Consider the following 25557-nt stretch of genomic DNA (forward strand, 5'->3'; position numbering starts at 1 on the left):
ATTTTACCATTATAGGACCACATTTTCCCTGAGATGAGGTGTAGGCCAGTTGTTCGAAAAAAGTAGGCAGATTCAGGAGAAGAGAGCCACATCTCATATTAGCTAACTGCATTTGACCTAGGTATGAACTGGTAACATTACAGCTGTTTGCACTGACGTAAATCCATGAGACAGCATCTGACAAAAACTGTCACTGTAGTTGTTCACTGTATATATTTCAGCGGTTCTGCTGTTTATACGGCATTAATTAAGCATAAATTAATCCTACTAATAAATACTGCAATTTTGTAGCCAAGTTAATGGCTCACTAATGTGTTTTCACATTAGTGAGCTGCATCATTGCCCTGCTTATGTTCCTTCATTGCCTTGAACACAGGATTTGAGTCAATCCCACCTTAAATGAGTTGAATATGTACTAATCTGCCTTTGAAAAAAGGCGCCAAACACATTACTCTTACACTTGATTTGGTTAACAAAAGCTAACAATAACATAATATTTAAAAAAAAAAAAATAAAATAAATTCCATACAAAGATTAATGCGTCAGGAATGAGCAAGAACGAGCAAGAAAATACAGAGCAATGCCTGCCAGTCTTTTCTTTTATAAATATTACTTTGAACACTGTATGGACACAGTCTAATTATTTATTCAAATCAACATGCTGACTTTACTGAGGCAAAAGGGAAAGGAAATCTGAGATGTAGAAAGTAGAGGATGAAACCAATGTGCTCTACTGTGTAGTATTAAACTTGCACTTGATGAAGGGTACTGTATGAAGAGATTGTTAAATACGTTTTTACTTGATCTCATTTGTTGCTACAATTTCGTATGATTTGAAGCTGACTTTTCCTCTTTTAGTCCCTGAATAAAATGATGCCTCTGATGGGGTGCTGTTTCTTCTATCTTCAATTTTTATCCTTTAGCATATAATGACATTTACTGTATAACCAAGCATCAATCTCACTTTTTAGCGTAGAATACTTGCATATTATACAGCCGTGTGGCTATGAATTTAGAACACTGTACTGTGCCAAAGTATTGCACAATCCCTCATTTCTTCATATTTTGTCTCGAAAGAGCCAGACTTTCACTCATGTTCAGTCCAGTCCTTGTACCCCCTTTTTTTATTGTTAGGCCACTTAACACTATGATCTATGAATCATTCAAGCACTAAAAAGGCTCCTACCTCAAGAGATGAACCAGTGTCTACACATAATAAATTGTATCTTTAGGCACTTTGTTACTAGCAGTGTGTCATAAAAAGAAAAGTTCCCATTTCTTTTGTTTCATCTATGAAAAAATCTAACGGCAGCCCAGTTTGACAGGCATAAAATAGAATTTTTGCACCAACAAGGTGATTCCCAGTGAAGGTGAAAACCTGGCATAATTCGGCCTGGTGTGCAATGCGTCCTTAAAAATATTTGAAGAAATTGGACAAGTGGAGGACAAAAGAAAATGTGGCCTAAAAAAACTACAGAGAGAAACAGAAAGAAAAGTATACCAAATTACATAAGAAGCAGACTGAAAATCAGTGGCAAGAGGTCAAACGGAGTGATGAAGCCAAATTAAATTTTTATTATGGTTCAATCGACTTGACGGTGAAGGAGGTCAGGTGAGAGATACAACAAAAAAGTGTCTGTAACACATCTGTAAAACATATCAGCCAGTGGTGTTGAGGTTCTTGTCAAACTTGATGGAATTATGAATGCAGAAAAGCACCATCAGATTTTGATCCAGCATACAATAATATCTGTAAAGTATAAGGCAGTGAACATCCAAAGAAGAGCTTTGAATGTCCTGCCTGGAGAACTCTTCCTGAAGACTGCTAAAAGAAATGACAAGAAAGCTGACGAAGAGAGTTCAGGCTGTGTTGGAGAATAAAGGTGGTCATACAGTACCAAATATTAACTTTTGAGCTTCTTAGAATTGTACTAACTCTGTTTTTGCCTTATATACTCTATTTCCATGTATGTTTTCACATTTCCATAAATCAATGCTCCAGCTTCCTCACAAAATATATAGAAATGAGGGGTGGCTCAAGTCTTTTGTATAGCACTGTATATAAATTGTAATCTATTTTATTATATTGTGTATATATCCTGCATATGTCTGTGGTCTTGTAATTCTGTGTGTCAGTCTATGTGTATATATGTGAACTAATGTGTTTGTCTGTGTTTATGTGTGTGTGTGGACTGTGTGTACTCAAGAGTGAAAATAACAAGCAGAGGAGTCAAACTGTCACCCGCCACAAGCGCACAGCTTCTTTCTTCTCTTTCACTCCTGGTGATAAAGTGTTATTCTGTCGTTCTGCAAGCAACAAGCAAGGCCCTCAGCCACTGAAACCAGCAGCCGGGGAACGGTACGTGCGCGTACGAGTGTGTTGCTAGTGCATGACGGACACCTATCCCATAATAATGTCACACACATCATAAGGCTCCGCCTCTCTTCATTCTACCCTCTCTTTCTCTCCATTTTTTTCCTTTCATTTTCTTCCCCTGTCTGCCAAAGTCTATCATAGAGTCTCGCATCCCCTTCTTTATACCTCCATCCACCTATCAAAGCCAGTGAAACTGAGAGACACCAATAATAAACGTGCATTTACAAAGCACCATCTAGCCTTGGAAGGATGGATGTGTGACAATAAGGTGTGACTCGTTCCAGATTCTTTAACAATGAGCGTAGCTGTGAAGGAGGAAAATGGAAGCTGCAAGTCACCTTCAGGCATACACAATACGGAAACGCTATATCTATACATAGACGCACACATACAGTGTCTATTACATGCTGGAATCGCAAACTTGCTTACACATATAAAACACATACGTATGCTAACATACACACAATGTGTACACATAGATAGTCACATAAACACACCAACATGCACACACAAAGATAATTAATGGTGGTGGCGAATCCCCCTCAGCTGTGGGAGAGTAAATTGCTTTTTCACCCTCCACAGATTTCAGCCTGCTCGTTATGTTGATGATGCCAGAGCTACTAACAGAAGCACAAACTGTCTGCTACACCCCCCCCCCCCCCCCCTTCCTCTGTCTCCAGACACAAATACTAGTGCACACACTCTTACAGAGCAGAACTGTTTATATACACGTAACATGCACAAGAACAAAAACAAATCTGAATAATTGTGTGTGGCAATAGGGGCAGAAAAAAGCAGATTTTATTAGCATTGTGTTTATGTGCATGTTTGTCTACAATTAGCAGCACATATGTAACTGGGATCCACATAGTTGAAAAGGTCAAAGGTGAAGCCACTACAGGTTCATTTGGGGCTACTTCACCCCACTCGGCTATTCTATCCCATTTCTTTCATTGTAACAGCCCTCTGTAGTATATCCTACTCGTCCTAGTCTGTCCAGCTAGTTCACCTCGACTTTACTTACCTTGCTATTTACTTTTATAATTATTATGGTCTTATTACTTTCTTTTACATGATAGCAGAGTGATTAAATGCTAAGGACTAGGGAAACAAACATCATTCCACTGAAATCAAGATTATGTTTGAGAAACTCCAACATGGAACCTTTGTGTCCCGTGTAATCCTATTAAACATTACTGTGATCAATTTGTACACACAAGCTACCTGAAAATAGAAATCCATTTCAGCTTAGCATCACATTTTAAGTCTCTCTCAAGTCAAGCTTAGTAAGAGATAATCTATTCATTTTTTCCCTCCCACTTAGGCTTTTGTAGATTAATTTACACTGTTTTACCCTGACCTACAGTCACAGTACCTGCATGCTGCTTGGATTTGCATAGCTAATAGAGGCGATAACTCCCACATTGCTTCTTCTCTCTAGGTTATTATATTTAGATGATTTTAAGAATCTGCTTGTTGTTGTTGTTGTTGTTTTTTTTTTGTTTTTTTTTACTTATATGGATACATGGACACAACCAAAACTCAAAACACACACTCATTTCCCTACTAGCTAACTAACTAATTCAAACCTAAGTATTTTTCTGGCCATTGTTTTAAGCAGTGTAGATGCAATAATTTAAATACTCTTCTATGCAAATTTAAATATACATTTAGTGGCCACTTTATTAGGCACACCTTACTGCTTCAAGAAACCATTTTGAGATGATTTGAGCTTTGTGACATGGCATGTTGTCCTGCTAGACCATCAAAAGATAGGCACACTGCAGTCAAATGGATAGGTGTGTTCAGCAACAATATTCAGGTGGGCTGTGGCATTTAAACCATGTTCAGTTGGTGTTAAGGAGCCCAAAGCATGCCAAAACTATCACCCACACCATTACATCACCACCAGCCTGAACCTTTGGAGGATGGATCCATATTTTCATGTCGTTTACACCAAATTCTGACCCTACCCTCTGAATGCAGCTGAAATAGTGACTCGTCAGAGCAGGTGATGTTTTTCCAATCTCTCTATCAGCTCAAAGCAGCCTGATCATTCTCTGAACTCTGACCAGCAACCATGCCATGCTCAAAATCCCTCAAATCACACTTCTTCCCCATTTTGATGCTCGCTTTGAACTTCAGCAGGTCCTCTTGACCATGTCTACATGCCTAAATGCACTGAGTTGCTGCCATGTGAGAGGCTGATTTGATATTTGCATTAACAAGCTATTGAAGAGGTGCATCTCATAAAGGGTATCCTTGTGAGTGTTTGATATACTCAAAATAACATTGTATAACAATGACACCAGCAGGATTAAAAAGGACTTCCTCAAAGTCATCTTTACTTAAAAGAGCAAAGCCTGAACAGTCTCAAGGAATCAAGTAAAACATGTGTGTTGTGTTCATACCCTGAAGAATTCTTTAGTAGAGCCTGAGTCCAGTGTCCCATAGGCTATCTCTGTCTGTTTGGCCAAGTCCTCTGCACTCTCTATCGGTGAAACCATCCTCTCCACAGTGAGAAATGCAGCCAAGTTGGCTGTGTAAGAGGAGATGATGATAAGAGTAAAGAACCACCACACACCTCCAACAATACGTCCAGATAGAGACCTGCAGAGAAGAGAGTGGGGAGTGAGCCAGAGAGGAAAAAATAGGCAAAGCAGAGCGAGGAGTAAGAAGTGGAAAGATAAAGTCTTTTTTTTTTTTTTTACAAAGTGGCCAAGATGGTAAGATTAGTGAGATGAAAGAAAGCAAACACAGATGAGAAATCAGCAGATGGATGACATGGAGATGGTGCAGGTAAAGATGACAGTGAACGTTAAAGGGATTAAAAAAAGAGAGAGCGAAAGAAACACAATTACTGTTCCAGAGTCAGAGATATGCAACACAGAAAACTGTAGTTTCACAAAGTATTTTTGACTCCACTGTGTGCATGACAAAACTGACAGCACTGTCAAAGTAATTGTCTTTCAACCTGCAAACCAATTCAGCAATAACAGCAACAGAGGCTACATGAAACAGATTGCAATCGGGGCAATCCTGTAACTCTCTCTCTCATCCAAACTCCCTCCTTTCCTCTTCTCTATGCTTACTCTGTTTATCTACCAATTGTGAGCATGAGCATCAAAGTAAGTGGCAATTTTTTTTTTTTTGCATGAACTTGTTTTCACTGAGTAAAGGGAAGGAAAGCAAGAGAGTGAACCTATTAGAGAAACTCAAAGAAAGGTAGATGAAGGCTACACAATGTTTCCTTTTAAGTCCTGCAGTCAATAAAAGACCTTGAAATTCTAATGGGTAGAAACAGCAACTAGAAAAAAAAATATTTAAAAAAAAACAACTTAACTTCAGAGGAGCGACTGACAAAGTGAAAATCGTGCTGGACATACACTACAAGCCGTACAATTACGAATATGCACTTTTCTCAAAGGTATAAAAGGATATTAAAGAAAAACCATCACTTCAGGCCTCTGCTAATTTGCATCGAAAGATGCAAGAAAAAAGTGTTGTTTAAAGAACACTCACGGTAAGTATGAACATGTCCATGTTGTTTGGGATCCTTTGGAAATTAGTTATTTAAGAATTTCACCCAGACACTGAGCACCTCAAGTGGATTTCTCATCTTATTTTATGGTGTTTACCGACACATGTAATGATTAGGTTTAAGAGCAGGGTTTGGGTGTCAGTCACTGAAACTACATGATGTGAAATGACACAAGAAAAGCAGAAAATGCACAGGGATAAACCTCAAAAATGACTGTGAAACTAAATAATAAAATTTGATAAAAATTATAAAATTTCCAGTTTACTCTAATTGATATTTTTTACTTCAAGAACCAATTTCTCTTTGGTGTATAATTGCACCAAATAGAAATAAAGCCATGGAAAGGTGCTATGGTGAACTTCTAAATTGGGTGAAAATTTTCTGAGCATCTCCCACCACAGTGCAAATAATCATTTGATCCATTATTATTATAAAAACACTGATTGCAGCCACTCAAAGTTTGGGTGATAATCATATCCTCTTGCATGCAATCAGACAACAAATAATAGACAATGGTCTAATATTTATTAGACAGGCAGTAGCCTGGTGCTATCAACACTCTGAGCGCAATGGTAGACAAATTATTTTTAGTCAGGGCTTGGTTGTAAGGAGTGTGAGCTGAAGAGAAAACGAGGAGTGAGAAAGCCGAGAGATGCATTGACGCCTGACGCGGCATAAATTGTCACCTTTTGGAGCAACTCCGCATTATGCTGCTGTTCAAACGCAGCACACCACTTAATCCTTGTGTATGCGCACGCGCGCACACACACACACACACACACACACACATACACAGAAATTGATAGTGTTTGTCCTTGAGGCATTGATCTGTTTGCCTGAAATAATGAACCTGGCATACACCGTGATGGATTCTCCGAGGAAACAGTTGTTAGATTTAGTTTTATACTTATTAGGATACAATAGAAACTTTTTTTTTTTAACCATGTGACACTTTGATGTAATGTTTGTCTTTGAGCTCAGAAAGGGAAATACATTGGTGACAGGGATTAGTAGACTGAAGAAGAAGAGGAAGTGCGAATGGCATATTCAGAAGTTTTATAGGTTTTACTGGATTTCTTTCAGAAGCCAAAACGGGAGAGGCGATCTGACTGGTTAGCTGGTAAATAACAATAATTTATTAAGCTGACCTAGCAGAGTGACAGAAAAATAAAGAGGCATAAAGAGGATGACAAGAGTGCAGACAAAAAGAGATGGAGAGAAGGTCAGTGAGCCGTACACTTCCCTGTTGTGCGTCCTCACTATGTTTATTCAATGTATTCATATAGTGCCAAGTCACAACAGTTGCCTCAAGGTGCTTTGTATTTTAAGGTAAAGACCATACAATAATTACAGAGAAACCCAACCATCAACAACAATCCGCCTGAAAGCTGAAGGCTCTGTCTCCCATTCTACTTTTAAATACTGTCATGATCCTGGGCCGGTGGCCCAGCGTTTTGAGTACTTTTGTGTAGCTTTCTTTTGTTGTACTTTTCAGGTTGTTTTCTTGGTGGTTCTTTTGGTTTCTCTGTTTGTTGTTTGAGTGTGTGGTTTGGTTTCCCTTGTTGTTTCATTTTGTAATATTGCCCTTGTCAAGTTTTCAGTGTTAGGTCTGCGTCTGTTAAGTTTAGTCAGTTCCTGTTTTGTTTTGACAGTCTCGTGTTCCCTGTGCTTTGTGTTTAGTTTTGCTTCCCCTTTGTCATTTGGTTCATTTGGTTCACCTGTCGTCCCCTGTTGTTTCCACTTGCCCTAATCCCCTTGTGGGTATTTAAGCCCTTAGTTTTCCCTCTGTTCCTTTTTCGGGTCCTCGTCTTGTCCACGTGTATGTGACAACGGCTGTGTGTTTTGTTTTCCAAGTTTTCGAGTGTTTCGAGTTTCGAGTTGTATGTGTCTTTATGTTGCGGGCTCCCCATCCGCCTGTATCCTGTTTGAAGCCTGTTTTAAATAAACCTGCACGCCAAACCTGCTCTCGTCGTGTCCTGCACTGGGGTCCTCCCTGCCTTGCCTGCACCATCCGTGACAAATACCCTAGGAACCACAAGTAAGCTAGCTGTCTGAGAGCAAAGTGCTCTATTAGGCTGATATGGTACTATGAGTTCTTTAATATAAGATGGGGCCTGATTATTCAAGATCTTGTATGTGACAAGAAGGATTTTAAATTCAATTCCAGATTTAACAAGGAGCAAATGAAGAGAAGCCAATATGGGAGAAATATGCTCTCTCTTTCTAGTCCCTGTCAGTACTTTGACTGCAGCATTTTGAATCACCTGAAGGCTTTTCAGGGAGCTTTTAGAACAACCTGATAGTAATGAATTACAATAGTCCAGCCTAGAAGTAATGAATTAGTAATGAACTACAGTAGCTTTTCAGCATCATTCTGAGACAGGATGTTTAATTCCTCACAGTGTTACTGGAGGCCGAGGTAATGCCATCCAGATTAAGTATCTGGTTAGACACCATGTTTCTAAGATTTGTGGGGCCGAGTACAAGAACTTCGGTTTTATCTGATTTTAGAAACAGAAAATTAGAGATTATGTCTTTAACCCCTTAACTGGCAGCAAAAAAATCACCTGACAAAAACTACATAACGCCTTCTGGTTATTATTGGCTCTGAAAAACCCATTTCATAGCCTATTAATCGGCTGCGTCTGGTCCGCGGGCCGAATGAAGTGCATTTATATGGCAGGCTAGACCCGCCCATTTTGACTGACACCTCATTCGGCCAATAATGTTAAGAAATGGGTTTCCCAGAGCCAATAATACTCAGAGGGCGTCACGTAGCTTTGTCAGGTGATTTGGTGCAGCCAGTTACATGATTGGCCGAAAGACGTGTCAATAAAAATGGGAGGGTCTAGCCTGCCATATAAAAGGGACTACAAACGGCCCGTCACCGGGCCCTTGCCAGTTAAGGGGCTACGACATTCCAGCAGTTTAACTACAGTGGACACTTGGACACTCATCTGGCTTTGTAGATAAAGCTGAATATCATCTGCATAGCAATGACAATGTAAATATCAGGAAAAAGGCTGAGAAATCAGACAGAAACTTTGAGTAAGGGCCAGTTGGATGATAGATAACAACAAATAAGTGATTTTTGAATTTTTCATTTAGGGTAGACGAGGCTAAGAGCCAGACTTTCAAATGAATCATGCTGCTGTAACCAGATTTCTGTAAGGCAGAATAAATGAATATGTTGATCAACTATTAAATGTTTATAACAACATTATTAACAAACTATAAAAAAAATATGCAGCTTCTATCTCATGAATCTGTTGAGCCTGAAAGGAGGCCATGCATTGATTTGTGTGTTGAATAAACACTTTTAAACAAGTGAAAATGTGTCGTCTGTAACTGACCCATTATAAATACAGGGGGCATTTGGCAGCCACAGGTCAGTGCTTAATTCTGTGGCTAGTGCTTTGGGCAACATCAATGTCAAGATAAGTGATGTAAAACTTTACTCGTGCTGTGCATATCTTGTATTCATAAGCATTATATAAACCTTTAATAACCAATATATGCTATAATGTATTTTTAAGCAGCATTTATTAATTCATCTGACAACTCCTCTTGGGGGACCTGCAAGTGGTGGTATGAACAGATACTAAATGACAATACACTGTAGCAAAACACATCTCTAATATAAAATGTACAGTGCTTAACAACTTTTTTAGACCACCACCCAGCGAAAGGTCTATGCCACAGCTGTACCACACAGTACTGGTAATTCAGTCTATTCAGTAATTTTTTTAGTTTTCAACAGATTTCTAAAATATTTGTGTTTTCTAGTTTTTATGACAGGTGGTCTAATAAACTTGTTAAGCACTGTACTTACGAGAAATTCATCCTGACTTCACTAGAAAAACAACACTGGTCGATTAAAAGAGGTTAAAATGACCATTTAAATATACAAAATGCATACTGTTCATAAAAAGAGGTTGGTGTTATAACTATAACTCCTTTTCAGGCAGCTGGTCATGCAGTACACGTGAAGGCAGACAAGTGAATACTTTTGGCAATATAGTATATGCCACGTGCACATTTGAAGGAAGAATAATAGAATAATATTTATCTTTCAATGTATGTTCACCCAATTGGTATAGTTATCTGTCTAAACACTGCAATCATCAACGCTGGGCAGCATTTCCAGCTGTAGTTGTTGATGGACAAATTTCTGAGGTCCATTAATTTATCTACAGAATATTGAATTCAAGTAATGAATTTTTATAATTAATTAATTAAAATTAAACCTGTGCAGTTCTCTGAATAAATCATCTTCGGTATGCATGAACCTAGAGTAAACATATCTGCTGCAAACCAGTTTACCCTATTCTACAAATAAAACATATAAACTAAACATGTTCTCACCGAGGACTTTCTTTTATTATGAAACACAGCAACACAGTGATGATTTCTTAGTACAGCAGCCAGGGAGAGATGACTTTCCCCACTTAACTACAGCTCAAGGTTTAATGAAGTCCTACAAATCTGTGACATAAAGCAATGTCGTTAAACCTCACAGTAAAGCTTAACACACTAATTACAATACACTGGGAAGAGACATAGATTGTGCAGACTTTCACTGTGTTAAGACTGATTTACAATTATACAGTAACAGCTCCGGTGCACTGTTTTACTCTTGTTGGTTGAGCTGTTCATACAGACTTAACAATGGCAGAAATACTGTAAACGTTAAGGGGGCTCACTGAGTCTACACACAGACATATTTTTGTGCCAGTGGCGGCTCCAGAAATATTTTTCTGCTGGTGCTAAGGGGGGGGGGGGGGGGGGGGTAAGCATTTTACTGAGGGTGCTATGAAGGATCATTTGTTCATTCAGTTCTCAACATACACAGACACAGGCTATTTTCTTGCTACGGGGGTGCTATGACTTTTCCAGGGTGAGCTATAGCCCCCCCACCCCCACCCCGGCGCCGCCACTGTTTTGTGCTATGCTGGGGGTGGGACGCCAGATTATATGTGGCTGACTGGAGCTTTTATTTTAAAAACCTACTAAAAATGGTATCTCAGGCGGCTTGATAGACATCCACCCTACTGAGGGAAGATAAATAGATTGGTTGAGTGTGTGTGTGTGTGTGTGTGTGTGTGTGTGTGTGTGTGTGTGTGTGTGTGCGTGCGCGTGAGCGTGTGAGTGTGACTGAGTGAAAAAGAGAAAAGGAGGTATTAACTAGTGTTTGGCCTTGGAGCGAAGTTGGAGAGCACGTTTGCCCTCTGGCACTTGATTCAGAAAAACCATGTGTGACAATATGTGCAAGCAGGCATGTATACAAATGTGTTTCCATGTGGATTTGTGGATGCATTTTGCTGCTCTAGGAGTGCATGCTGGTATATACTTGGGTGATCTTTGGCAGTAGTGTCTGACTCTTTATGTGATGCATCTGTATGAGTGTGCCGCCTGTGTGTGCAGTTTCACAGTGTTGGTATGCAACAGGCGAATCATTCTATAGCTGGTCATGTATCATCTATGATAGCCAACAGATTGCCTCCCCAATCCAGTGTGTGAAAGATTAATGGCATGCTGTTCATCTTTCTCTCTCTCGCTCACTCATGCGTACTCACACTGTCACACACAAACACTCAAACCCTTCTGAGCTATGCAATTTGTTTGCATCCAATACATCTGGATTTTATCACCTGACAGAAGAGATTGCAATTTTAGGCATTAGGTGTGCGCATAATATCTAGAATGTGTTTTATTTTCATTCCCGTAAGGATCAACTGAAGATCAGCTAGGAAGATCACTTGAAAACCATAATCAATTACTTATTAAATATTATGTCAGCAGCAAAGAAAAAAGTTACCTCATGTGATTTTACTTTGATCAGTCAACAGTAGAGATTCTTTTAAACACTCCCTGAACCATCTATAGCAATGCTGTTTTTAAGTAGGGGAGGGAATGAGACCAGTTTCATCAAACAGCTAGTCTGCTGGCAGTGTGACTGATGTTTTAAGAAAGTGAAGCTTAAATGTTTGCTTTTGGCACAATAAAAGACTGAATAATGCAGATAGGAGGCATAATACAACCTTTCTCTTCTTTGGCTCTTCTTGCTTTCATCTTTTTCCTACAATGACTACAGGTGTGACACAAAGTAAATTGGCAAAATGACTGAAACAGGCAGAAAGGTGCCACAGCAGATGAAGGCAGAATAAAGGGCATCAAGGCAAGCATAAAAAAAAAAAAAATCAAATTAATCGATTAAACAGTAGGTGCCACAGGCAGGTAATGAAAGGCATAATTGAAGAAAATAACAGGAACTGTAAAAGTGAAGCAGAAAAGATCTGAGCTACTTAGAGAGATTGGGGGGGGGGGGGGTCTTGAAAAGACTGTTCATAAAATATAAGGGATTAATTGTGAAATTCATAAACATGCAGTCTGTCAGCATGACTGAGTTCTAATCACTGACCTTGAGACTAATCATTAATTACTCAGTAAGCTTCGGTGTCCCAGTGCAGTTAGTTAGTCATGCCATTAGCTGGATCTGTTGCTACCATTAACTATTCAACACACCCACAGCCATTTGCTCAATACACATGACACTCACAAACACACATTTATATACAACCATACGCACTCCAGTGCACAACTGCCCAGACAGTAGACACACGTGCACACCCCAAAATACACACATGCAGCTCCTCTCAACACACATACACACAAGACATGGAAGCTGTAATTTCATATGCTTATTGACAGAGACAGATCTAATCCCTGTGAGATGTTCACTGGTGATCATTTTACCTCTATTTTGCTTCCCTGCACTCCCTCTTGGTCTTTCTCATTCTAAGGACAAACATTTCCACCATTATTTCATGCTATTTTTTTTTTTTAAATCCACGACTATAACCTAATCATCCATCACTTTGTTGCCACCTTTTATGTTATGACCAGGCCAATCACTATCATTAGAAACCCAAAAGCCTGGGCTAAAAGATGACAGGCGGGTGGGGCTAATGCCCGATCAAGGTCACTCTGACAATGTGTGTGAGGGTGTATAAATACGTCCGTGGCAGCCATTACCTTGTGCTTGAATGGAAAGGTGAAATAAACACAAGTCGGTGTGTTTCCAAGTGAAAGACTGTGTGGGCTGCTCAGGGAAAGTAGTCAGTGCTGTCATGTAGACATGTCAGCACACATGTGCACAGCAGTTTTTAGCTATGTAAATGTCAACTAGCAAAAGTGAGCATCAGAGAACATAAAGGGGAGGCAGAAAGATGAAAAAGTCAAAGGATAGATAGCTAGAAACATAGCTGGAAAAAGAAAGAAGAAAGAAAGAAAGAAAGAAAGAAAGAAAGAAAGAAAGAAAGAAAGAAAGAAGAAGAAAGAAAGAAAGAAGAAAGAAGAGAGCTGAATAGGAGTGTTTGTTATACTGTGTCTCCTAGACTGCAGAGATGACTGCAGCATAGAGAGAGGGACCCACACTGAATACCAATGGACTTACTATGGCAGCTCACTACTACATACACAGTCAATACACAGAGTATATAGAGTCAAACAACCAGTATTGACACATGGACACTTAACTGACAGATGCTCATAAATGCTATAAGACAAAGCATAATGTAGGATGGGGGAGATGCATAGTTTACAAAGCAGCAATAAAACCTGCCAAAAAAAAAAACATGCGCTGTAAATAGCCAAAAAGTCAGACTGGAAAGCAGAAGAACACAGACAGAAGGGAACATATACAACATACAAGAAAGCATTCAACCAGTCAGTAAGAATATCTCTTCCTGCAGAGGCTGCCTCTTTTCCTTTATTCCCAACTCCACAGTAAATGTCAGCCTCAATATTCTGATCCCCGCTGACTGGCCGGGGACAATACAACTGGAAGGATGGAGGAAAGAGAGGATAAAGCCTGAGCAAAAAAAACAAAAAAACAAAAAACAGGCGTCCCTTGGTCAGGACAGAAATATGGGCGAAGAAAAATGTAATGATGATGCGCAGGGAAATGTGGCTGTGAGTTGCGCTGTGGCTGGCATCACAATGTCCATCAACAAATTTAAATGTTTTTTTAAATGACTTAAGCTGAATGATGTGCAGAGAAAATAATGTAGCTGTAGACATAACAGAATGAATATAACATGTTAAGTTTTAAAGGTGTACCTGCAATTAGTTAATGTCTCAGTTAAAAGCACTCAAAATAGATAATCGATTTCAGCAGAATGGTGCCAGAGACTGGTCATACAACTGGGATAAAAAGGTTTTTACTTATAGTAGACAATACTAAAAAGATAACTTTCTGCATGGTTCTGTCATTACGCTTAAAAAACCTCATGTACATAGCACACATATACATGACTTGTTGGCCTAAATTAACTCCACATAAAAAAGAGTTTTATACACAGTAACTGAAACTCTGTGGATGTGATCTCTTGCCTAAACAAAGCAGCAAAAAATCCCATTATGTGTCCTCCTTTATGACCACTTAGTTCATTTTGTTGCTCTTTGATATGGCTAATAGAGAGAATGTGATGCTGCAGATACATAGCCTGGTAACAATATGCATAAGACAGCCATAAATTTGAAATAAAAGAAAATGTGGATTATTAGACATTTCTGTCACAAGGAAACTGGAAGGCATCACAGGAATAAAGGGGTACATTCTGTGTTATGATAATACATTAATACCTTGTCTCCGCAGTAGCTATAGCACATTTCTGCTGTCAGGTGTGACTTGACTTAGCATTATGATTCTGCCTGCTTGCAAAGGTGAACAAGAGGATGTGAGATTAAAGGAAATGAACTGAGGAGAAAGAAAAGTGATATGACAGTATGATATGCAGGACACGTCTCCTTTTCTAAGGACATGATCTAGTATTTCTGCAGAGCACAGTGTCAAAGAGGCTCATCCATCACATGACTTTATGGCAAAAAGCCTGGCTGCCTGGCTTATTCATTTTTTCATCAATGAGTCCAATGACTAACTCTTTGACCGTGATTCCACAATAATGCTACTACGTGAACACAAGCTAAATCTAAAAGCTTTATAGTCACAGACAGCACTATCCAACATTGAAAGCAGAAAAATTTGGCTTCTTTCACCCGTGGTTCCCAATGACAAAAGAAATACAGGGAGAAAGACAAGGGAGAGCACTTTAAGGTCACGTGAAGAGAGACTAAGAGGGACAGGAACAAATTTCTCCTCCCTTACAATCAGCAACCTTAATGTTTTGGCACTTAATGCTGTAAGCAAAGGTTGTGGTGCTAATCATGGTGTAGGGATGCACAGTTTAGCTGGAGAGGCACAGGCATCCAATATTTTAGTCTTTAAAAAACACACACACACACACACACACACACACACACACACACACACACACACACACACACACACACACACACACACACACACACACACACACACACACACATATCGCGTACATGGTCAAAGCTGCTGGGAAACAGCATTAGACACAAATGTCTCCCTATAATACTGAGATCATGGTGTTATCTATTTAAATATGTATGGTCAAGAGTTAAAACACTGGTGTTTTCATTTGTGCTTCCATCATTAACTGTATTGCTGCTCGTTGAGTGCTTTCATCGTTCCTTGGCCTCTTCCTTCTCATTAGAAAGCACCCAGTATGTCCCCATATTGTCAATATTACAATTAAGAGATATGCATCTCTAAAGCTCTCTTTTGTATACAACAGCGGCTTAAAGACCCTGATCCACAACCGCAGCACAATGCCATCAGAGTAGAACACTGCTGAATACAGAAAATGTACCTGTTGTTGTTGTTCCCGTGAGACTAAAATTGTGATGAAACAGACATCACAGTGCATTTACTTGATGAATTGTCACTGTAGGAGGTGCCATTATGAGAAAAAAAAAAATCTGAAACCTAAATTATCCAGTCTTGTTTGAAAGGTCCAGTAGATAAAATGCCATAAAGGGGGAAAAAAGTAAAAACTATATAAGAGACAGATTTCTTGCAGTAAGAATATAATCTGGCAATTGTGACTGCTGTAATCCTGGCCTATGCAGAAGTTGTGCCGTATTGGAAGTGACAGGGTGTGTGATTTATATGACGAGCACTGGCTTCATGTTAAGTATCGCATTATCGCTATGACAGCTGTGGCTTATATACAGGACCTGTAAGTGACGGAAAGGTCCATGTGTGTGTGTTGTATTGTTGTGAAAGTGTACAGTGGGTGTTTTTTTTTTTTCATATGTGTGTATGAGGAAAGCAAAGACTGTGAAGTGTCTGTTGCGCATGCAGCTGATGTGAGTGTTTTCCATTTTGTGCGCTAGGGCTGGAATTGGCCTGTCAGTCACAGTAAAGTGGGGAGAAGACAGAGACGACATGTGTCGGGAAGTGGAGAGAGAAAAGGAGAGGATATGAAAGAGATGGATGCAAGAGCAGAAGAGAAGGGCAGAAGAGCAAAAGAGGAGGAGGAAGAAAGTGAAGTTCGGGGAGCTGAAAAGATACTTTTGTTCTTTCTCCAAAAGAGAAACGCAAATGGAGATGCAGCACAAATGTCTGAGCGATACTTGAGTAGAAGAAAATGCAAAATAATAATAAAGTTTACCATACAGCAAAATCAAAATCTGTGATATGAATTGCTTCACAGGAGCAACAAAACAAAATTAACTCTGGGGAAAATAAAACAAACACTGGAGACCACTGAACTGTAGTAAAAGATTGCAGGAACTGGGACATAAAAGATGGTTAAAGGAATATGAAACTCAGGTACAATCAGTAAACGCTTTCCCATAAAAGTATATTTTAAGATGAAATTTAAAGAAAGCGACTGCTTTACTTTGCACTGTATATTGATGCCTTTTAAAGCCTTCGCTCCTAGCTACATCTCTGACCTCTTACTACCACATCAGTACATACACACAGCTCCACTCACTGCCCAGTATGTGCAATGGGCTGCTGCTTGGGCTGCAGCATGGAGGATCTTTTGATCCGTGAAGTTCTTACTGACTGGACTTCCTCTGAAGTCAGCCAGCCTTTATTTCTATTTTGCTCTTAGAAGACTCGGAGCTATAAAGATAATCTCCAAAAATGTAAACAGAGTATAACTCTCCCGCAGGCAGAAGAACTCATGGCACACTTAATGTTTTAACTATTTCAGGTAACATACAAACTCATGTTGGAGAGTTGTGTGTACTCATGCAGGTGGAACAGCAGTCAGTTGAGCAACCACTTTATCTTCATAAAGTGAGAAGTTTCCATTTACATATGTATGAATGCATACCTAACAGTTTTTACTGTTCTCCCAAGCACAACTGATCACACTGTGTCTTTCTTGCGTTCGTCACTCATCAGTCTTTTCTTTCATTTGTTTTAGTGTGAAGTGCTCCCTGCTGCTCTTTCTCTCCTTAGACTTGCTCCCTAAAGGTCTTGAGGATGCTGGCAATGAATATTTCACTAAACTGCATTCTCAGGTTATCAATAATAAAATGGCATATTCTTATAAATATTCTAAAAATATAGCTGGACTCTGCCTCTTCTGTGGTGCATTAAAGATTCATACACACCTAGCAAACTGCTAAATCTTCCAACATAACAGAGCCACATGGACATCACCGCTGGACTGTATGCAGGTGTTTTCTTCTCACTTTTATATTTTTGTGTTTGCATGTGTGTGCCTTGGTGTATCAGCCAGGCTCAGTTAAAGATAGGAAAGTGCTAAAAGAGGTGATTCACACTGTCAACAGTCTGAATCACCACTGTCTAATACTACAGCACTCAAGCATTACAGACAGTTAGACCAGCACACATGCTCTCCCCGGCCTACACACTCACCCTGCATACTGCCTTAAATATTATCTCGCTCAGTCTGACAAACATGCATACACAAATGCACTCTGTTTATCTCTCACTGATCATTTCCCTCCCTTACCGTGGTGAGATGTCACAGCCTTGTTGCATGAAGGCTCCCAGTGAGAACCACAGGGAGTTAAAGATGCCAAATTCATTTGGAGGTTGGTCAGTGGGGCCCTGCTCTGTGGCACCCTCCTCTGGTTCCTCTGCGTGCCACTCATATGGACTGAAGCGACTCACCTAAGACAGCAAATGCAGAAAAAGTGTCAGAAAACTTTAAAGTAAAAGAAGAGCAGAACAGATACATTAAAATCACAACTTAAAACATTTTTTTGTCTGAAGCCACCCATTTTTTTTTTGTGAGCAAAAGTACTGGTACAGACCATGTAAGCAGATCCTTGCTCCAAACTAGCCTTTTCATCATATTCATCATCATATGTATTGAGAAAAACAAAAATGTCTCAAGCTTTTCTTTTTTTAAAAAAAACCAAGGGGTATTTTTTTATTTGGCCTAAAATCAAACTTTGGCAAATACACAGTACAGTACCATGGATCACGTTACATGTTAGCTAGTGAAGTAATTTGGCAGGGTAGCCAGCTAATATTTACACTCATTATTTTAGCTCTATAATTTCAGCAAGATAAGGTTAACTTTAGCAAGTTAACCTTATCTTGGCCTTCTTGCTACCTGTAACTTTGTTACATGACTCTGATGATAGTAATTTTATAACATCAGCTGATGTTAGCCTGTCAAATTATTTCCCTGGCAGTATATATGAATTAGATTACCTTAATAGAGACAATATTTTGTTACATTTAAAAATCTTCCACAAGCTGGATATCCTTTGCTTGCAACCTCACTAACATTGTAGTTAGCAAATTACTTATCTATTCGATTCCAGATCAGTTTTTCCATTTATTTATTTATTATTATTATTATTTGTCAATATACGTCTTAAATCTGATCATTAGCCACTCTTGGCTCCAAATGCTCCTTGAGTTCTCAGAATCAAACAATGGAGCACCACTGAGAGTTAAAATAGCCCAAATTCTCCAATAAAAAGATCAGTGGATCATTTCTCCCTTGTCTCCCCTTTCTCCCATCCATGAAGAAGAGCGTTTACAAGGTTTAGAGGCCTAAGAAGTTAGCTAGCTAGTTTCAACCTAAAGATGACATACCATGTTCTGACTGTAGTATTTCTAAAAAACTAAAACGTACAGCTCTGCTATAACTTTGGATGCGGACAAAGATGGAAAACTACATAACAGCGAGGATTGGTGGGTTGGGGTAGCTGACAAATAATCATGTGCTACCTAGTTGTCACCTACAGATGTATGGTTAGGCTAACATAAACACACAGGGAAGGTGGAAGATGAGGGTTAAACTGTTGTCAGTAAAAGATCATGTTGAGGGTCCTTGATGTGCAGAGACAAATGCTATCACATGGCAGGAAGAAGACACTGAAAACGGGTCAAACTTCAGTCAGGAGAACTTCTGACATTATCCATCCACAACACAAGGTTAGTCATTAATGTGTTCCTATGGGGTTTGGATTAGTCGCTTTGAAAAAGTCCTGATCTTCAGCTTAATGTCCACACTTGAGTCCGAGTCATCCCAAGAGTCTTTTCTAAAATGTAGTACAGCCCGGGCTGTAGTGTACACTACGAGTTTTTAAAAACTTAGCTTAATAACGTACTGCACAAGTAGTGCTAATAAAAAGCTGGAAAGACTAAGAATGAGTACTGATTATGGACTTGTTTCTATTAAATAAAACAAGACACAAAGCAGTACAATATGTTAAAAGAGTTCTTTTTGTAGTACAGATCAGTCCAGAGGTCACACAGAGAGTCAGAGGGGGTCGCATTTTTTTTTTTTTGGCCACAGCGGCTTTATTGGAAGGGAAGGGAGACAGGAAATGGGGGAAAGATACAATGGAGGACACGCGGGCAGGTTGGCGACAGGCCGGGACTCAAGCCTGCGCTGCCTGCACTGTAGCTCAGCATATGCATGTGGTCGCTTGCTTCACCACTGAGCCACCCGGGCACCCCAACATTTTTTAAAGTCATGCGGCAATCTATTCACACATTTATAATAACAAAGCAGTTAATACATGAAAAAAGCAACAAATACATGTATGCTTTCAAAGGCAAACTGAAGCAAGTAAATAGTGAGAGACATCTGTTTAACATCTCACAACAGATAAGACAACTTTGGAGGGTGAATTTCTGATTGATACAAAAGAAAACCATTTCCTTGAATATTCAGAAAATCTGGTATCACAGGGTGATCTTGTGTATGGTAAAGTGAGCTGTCTTCAAACTCTGACATGAAGCATTTAAATGTCTTGCATGCATCACTATTAAGCTATTTCTGTTCAGAGAGGATGCCTTTAAGTATCTAATGATTTCCTGCCTTGAAGCTGTCTTCAGCACTGTAAATGACATTTCAGCTGAGTGTAAAGGCAATACTGTCATACTCGAAAATTTTTTAGCTGCAGTACGCTACAGTGGGGTTTTAATAATCTGTAAAACATAAAAATGATATACTGTCAGAAACATCAAGATTCATGATGACTCATCAGAAAAAAGAACCTTATAATAAAAACTGACTTCTGAACAACAGGAAATGTTGTTTCTATTATCCTGTAGCTCACTGGTTCAGATGTATTATTACCCTGTAGCTACTGTATGTGCTTTCATCCCTCTACCCGAGACTTCAGTAACCCTTCTAGTTCAGTCCTGCTATCCAAGTCAAGCGCTGACTTCTAGTTTGTAACAATCACTCACCAAAAACAGCACAACACTGACTCCAATGTAAGCGAACACTATGCACATCCAGATCTCGTAGGCCAGCGGGTCCAGGAAAGAGAAAACACCTGGTTTAGACTTCTGAGGTTTCTTGATCATGATTGAAATTCCCAGAGACATGAAAGGCTTAGAGAAGTCGATCACCTCCTCTCTCACCAGGGTGATGGTCAGTGGGGCCACGGCAATTTCTGCTTTCTGCAAAGTAGAGGGGTGGGGCTGAGATTTCAGTTCACTCTGATGTTTTTTTCCTGCAGTTAATTTGCAGCAACTGCATATAAAACAAATAAGCTATAATGAATGGGCACTGTCGAGGGGCAAAGCAAAGAGAGAACAAAGAGGAACTGGACTTAAAGATCAGAGAAGGGGGTGAGTGGAAGGATTGAAAGGGGGTGATGGGAAACCAGAATGATAGAGGAGTATTTCATACAGCAGACATACATATGTGTGTATGTCTGCACACAGACATACACACATATACAAATTCTGTAGAAGAGTCAAAAATACCATTCGTTCAGCATCAGTTTATGAATGGCTGCGCATTTCAACACAGATACAGTTGGTAACAATAGTCTACAGTGGTAACTGAAACAAACTACAATAACAGCACATCACTACAAGGAGTGAAGATGTCGCGACACAAGAAGAGCAAATGAAAGACAAGGAAGTCAGAAGTGATATGAAAATAAAATAATGAGGATGGGCCAGGGGGATATCAAATACCCACTCAACTTAATGCACAATACGGAGACAGATTAAATAAATTATAGCAAGAATGAGGTTGGGGGGGTATAGCAATGAAAAGATAAAGACGACTGGAAGTGCTTACAATATTTTCTATGTGGCAGAAGAGGTATCAGAAAGGACTGTGAGTGTTTGATGCAAATCAAACCTGATTAGTCAGTGTTCTGCTGTGTCACCTTCCAGATTCTGGAGGGTAATTAATTCTGTTGGTGTTCTGCTGCAATGTCTCCACTTTCACTGCTCGTCAAAGTGACGACTGACATTGTCTTGTGTGTGCTGATAAAGTTCGTATTCAGACAGCATTGTGAAATCTCAGACTGTGCCTGGGAATATATGGCATAATTAACCAGCTTGGCAAATTTGAACAAATGAGTGAACCCACCATGACATTACATCTCTGTGGGAAACTAACTTGCTAACTAAGGAGATGTAGCACTTGTGAGAATCTATATACTGCAGGGAGTCATTTTGAGCATTTCTCAGTCATTGCGTGATGCATTGGCTCTGCAGCTCGCACGACCTCTACAAAGAAGTTTCAAGTGTTGTTGGTCTTGTGCCAACATAACAAGTTTCTGCAATGTCATTGTGATTTCATTTAAACACCACACTCTGATCCTTAACCAAAAACCAGAATAAAATCCAAAACATTATTTGTATGCTGCTATTTTTACATCCTTACCCCATATACAAGCTCGCCAACCATGCCATTCCATATCTTTGTTTCTGGATCCCTGGCTCCATATTTTCCATCTGGTACAATGGAGATCTTGTATTTAATTCCAATGTGTTTGGCGATCTCAGAGGCCAAGTCCACACAGTATCCCTCATACTGGTCGTTGCCCTCGTAAAGCTCCCAGTTCTTCTTCAGCATCACGTAAGGCCCCTCCTACAAAACCAGCATAAGGGAAGAAGGACAGCTGTTTGGAGGAACATGATGGCAGCAATTAAGAGGAACCAGTGTGGTACCATGTATAAATCCCATAAAAAGAAAAGTGATGTTATTCTTGTGAAAAATAGATAAATATACATTTTTATGAGCAAAGCTTTATAAAATACAAATATAACGCATTGCTGCAGACCTGAATAAGAGACCAAAGAGGATATCAGAACCTTTGAAAGCTGAATTTAGTAAATTACATGCACATTTTACTGTCCATGTTGGACCATATAACCAACTATCACATACGCAGATTCATGTTTTAGTAATTGTGGCATAGCATGTCATACATAAACTATCTTGTTAGGAAAACACAGAAGCCAGAACTTAATAAAAAGATGCACAGTTGACAAAATGGGGAAAAATAAACATATATTAGAGCTGGTTTTTACAAGGCAATGTCTGAAGTTGATGTTTTATAACTTGTTTTTCTGACTTCCAGCCCCGTGTTTTCTGCTTTCGTCTACACGACTCCACGGGGACCTTCGCCTGACTTAGTACAACACTAACACCGAGAAGGGTGAAATGTATAAGAGAGCAGAAAAATACAAAGAAGAAGAAGAAAAAAAAGACGGGTGCTCTTAGGCGAATGGAATTCTGTGCATGTAGTTATCAAAGATGAAAGCAAAAAGAGAGAGTTTAATGTGAGATGGTGGGTGCATTAGGAATGGAACAAATACACTGCTCCACAGAGAAAAGAAACGCACACACACAGACTTTTGAGTGACAGCGCCTCTATCAGAAGCAGTGAGTAATGGTATTATGCCCGAGGCAGCTTACCCTGTAATCCACATGAAACAAAGCCTGTTAAAATGTTATCAAACCTGTTTTAATCAAAGACTAATCTCGTCTGTTTGATCAAACAGGCTATATTAATATCCAGCACTCCCAAACTATGAAATGGTTTATGCAGATAATAAAGCATACAAAACAATAACATTTGAATTCTCTATTCAGGAAACTGAAAACAAGTACAGTTTAATCAAAGGGAATTTTTATGCTGACATGTATTAAAGGGGTCAAATGAGCAATAAAGCCCTCCTGAACACAGATCTGAGTGGAATCAGTGGAAGAATTATCAATCCCAGAAATTGAATTACATTAGGGAAAAGTCTAGCTCAAAGGTAGGTATGAAGAGGGATTAAAACAATCTCCCAACAGGAACTGAGCCATCCAAACAAATCCTTCAAAAGGGAAGTTGGATTTATATATTGATCCTTATTCTCTTCAGCAAACAAAGAGCTTCAAATGAAAACATTTACTTGTGCATTTGTGTATGACTAAGGTGTGAAATATGGAGAAATTCTTCGCAGTTGGGGTATTTAATGAGTTTATATTTGTCAAAATGTAAAATGATTTTTATTTGAGAAGAACTAGTTTATATAATCTGCTTAGTAATTTAGCCCATGATTAAACATCTTCAAAATTTAAATGATTCCCTTCAGCCTCTGCTGGACTTTGTGTTTAGTGTTAACACTGATTATATAAAAGAAATAAATGTGGACATTGTGACAGTCGTCCAGCGGTTAGCACTGTTGCCTCACAGTAGAAATGGCCTGGGCTTGAATCCACCAGCTGGCTGCGGCCTTTTTGTGTGGAATTTATGTGTTTTCCCAGTGTCTGTGTGGGTTCTCTTCCTCCCACCGTCCATACATGACATACATGGGTTAGGTCAATTGGTGACTGTAAATTGACCTTAGGTGTAAGTGCGAATGGTTGTCTGTCTCTCTGTTAGCTGACTGGCGAACTGCTCAGGGTGTACCCCACCTCTTGCCCCATGGCTCCTGGTATAGGCTCCAGCCTCCCTGCGACCCTTAATTGGATAAGTGGAAGAAAACTGATGGATGGATCGATCCTGACAATGCTTATTGGATTGTGGATTAACATTTTGAAGACTCAAGTCTGGCATTTTAGCCACCACCAAAATAAAAGACAAAAATAAAAAAAAATAAATAAAACTGATAAGCATGAAAATATTATCATCATTTTAAGCATGTTGACATGCTGCAGTTAGCAGAAAACACCACTGTGCTAAAGTACAATCTCAACAAGCTGCTGGGATAGCTGCAAACTGTTTTTTTTAATCCTTCACTGTCAGTTGTTAAATGTTTCTTTAGGAAGTGCATGCCCATTTAAACAAATAAATGGGCATGTAAAGAAAAAACATTAAACTTGCACATCAGTGATTCAGAAACAAATACACATTTTAGCATTGCCTTTGCATATTTCTTATATGGCATTTTTGACCTCATCAGTTAAAGATTATTAAAAAAACCAGGCATTCAAATCAGTTCTTAATTTATCTTGAACATTAATGCTGAATATTTGCATGTTTCTCACTACCAACACAATCATCATCATCATTAAATACAAACATTTGCCCTTTGGTGCTCAATCTCAGAACATACAAAGAAAAAACACAAAAAACAAAACATTTCTCCCAAAATGCTATTATCAGGCATATTAGCAGCTTTCAGGGTTCACATTTCACTGACTCAACATGAATCATGAAAAGCGAAGCAGTTTCAGGTAAATTAAACAGATGTACAGAGCCATCACCATTACTGTGTACCAGAGAAGAGGAATGAGAATGTGTGCAGAAAATTGTCTTTTAAAGTACAAGTGCACTGAAAGCTGGAACCTGATGACTGTTACTTACAGCTATCACAATTATTGTGCTGTGCATACTGCACTATATATTGTATGGTTATCATTTTTAATTCTTCAGTTATTCACATAAACTTGGTGTGATGTTGACTGCACAAAGATCCTCCAAAAAATGAGATTCAGTTTGCTTTTTTGTGGCTGGGATCATTTGGTGCATATATTTTTATAGGCCAATTTCCAACCTTTCTTTTCTCTCAAAGATTCTTGAAAGAGTAGTTGTAAAACAGCTAACTATCATCTGCAGAGGAATTTAAAGAGTTTCAGTCAGGTTTCAGAATTCATCACAGTATAGAAGCATCATTAGTGAAGGTTACTAATAATCTTCTTACAGCCTCTGATAGTGGACTCATCACTGTCCTTGTCCTGTTGGGCCTCAGTGCAGCTTTTGATACTGTTGACCATAACATTTTATTACAGAGATTAGAGCATGCCATAGGTATTAAAGGTACTGCACTGCAGTGGTTTGAATCATATTTATCTAATAGTCTCCAGTTTGTTCATGTACATGGGGAGTCTTCTTCACACAATAAGGTTAATTATGGAGTTCCACAGGGTTCTGTGCTAGGACCAATTTTATTTATTATTTATTTTATACATGCTTCCCTTAGGCAGTATTATTAGAAAGCATTGCATACATTTTCATTGTTATGCAGATGATACACAGCTTTATCTATCCATGAATCCAGATGACA

The 25557-nt window shown here is 39.1% G+C and overlaps 1 protein-coding gene across 1 annotated transcript in view; it reads right to left on the reverse strand.

Moving 5' to 3' along the window:
* Nucleotides 1–25557, reverse strand: part of gria4a (glutamate receptor, ionotropic, AMPA 4a) — a 117232-nt gene that overhangs the window by 17216 nt on the left and 74459 nt on the right. Inside the window, exons 11-14 of the mRNA XM_030743849.1 lie at nt 21941–22147; nt 20500–20715; nt 17792–17952; nt 4789–4987 (exon numbers count right to left, since the gene is read on the reverse strand). Of these exons, the coding sequence (XP_030599709.1) occupies nt 4789–4987; nt 17792–17952; nt 20500–20715; nt 21941–22147 (783 nt within the window). The remainder of the gene's footprint in view (nt 1–4788; nt 4988–17791; nt 17953–20499; nt 20716–21940; nt 22148–25557) is intronic.

This window comes from Archocentrus centrarchus, chromosome 13 (assembly GCF_007364275.1).
Source record: "Archocentrus centrarchus isolate MPI-CPG fArcCen1 chromosome 13, fArcCen1, whole genome shotgun sequence".
In the NCBI taxonomy this organism is placed as follows: domain Eukaryota; kingdom Metazoa; phylum Chordata; class Actinopteri; order Cichliformes; family Cichlidae; genus Archocentrus; species Archocentrus centrarchus.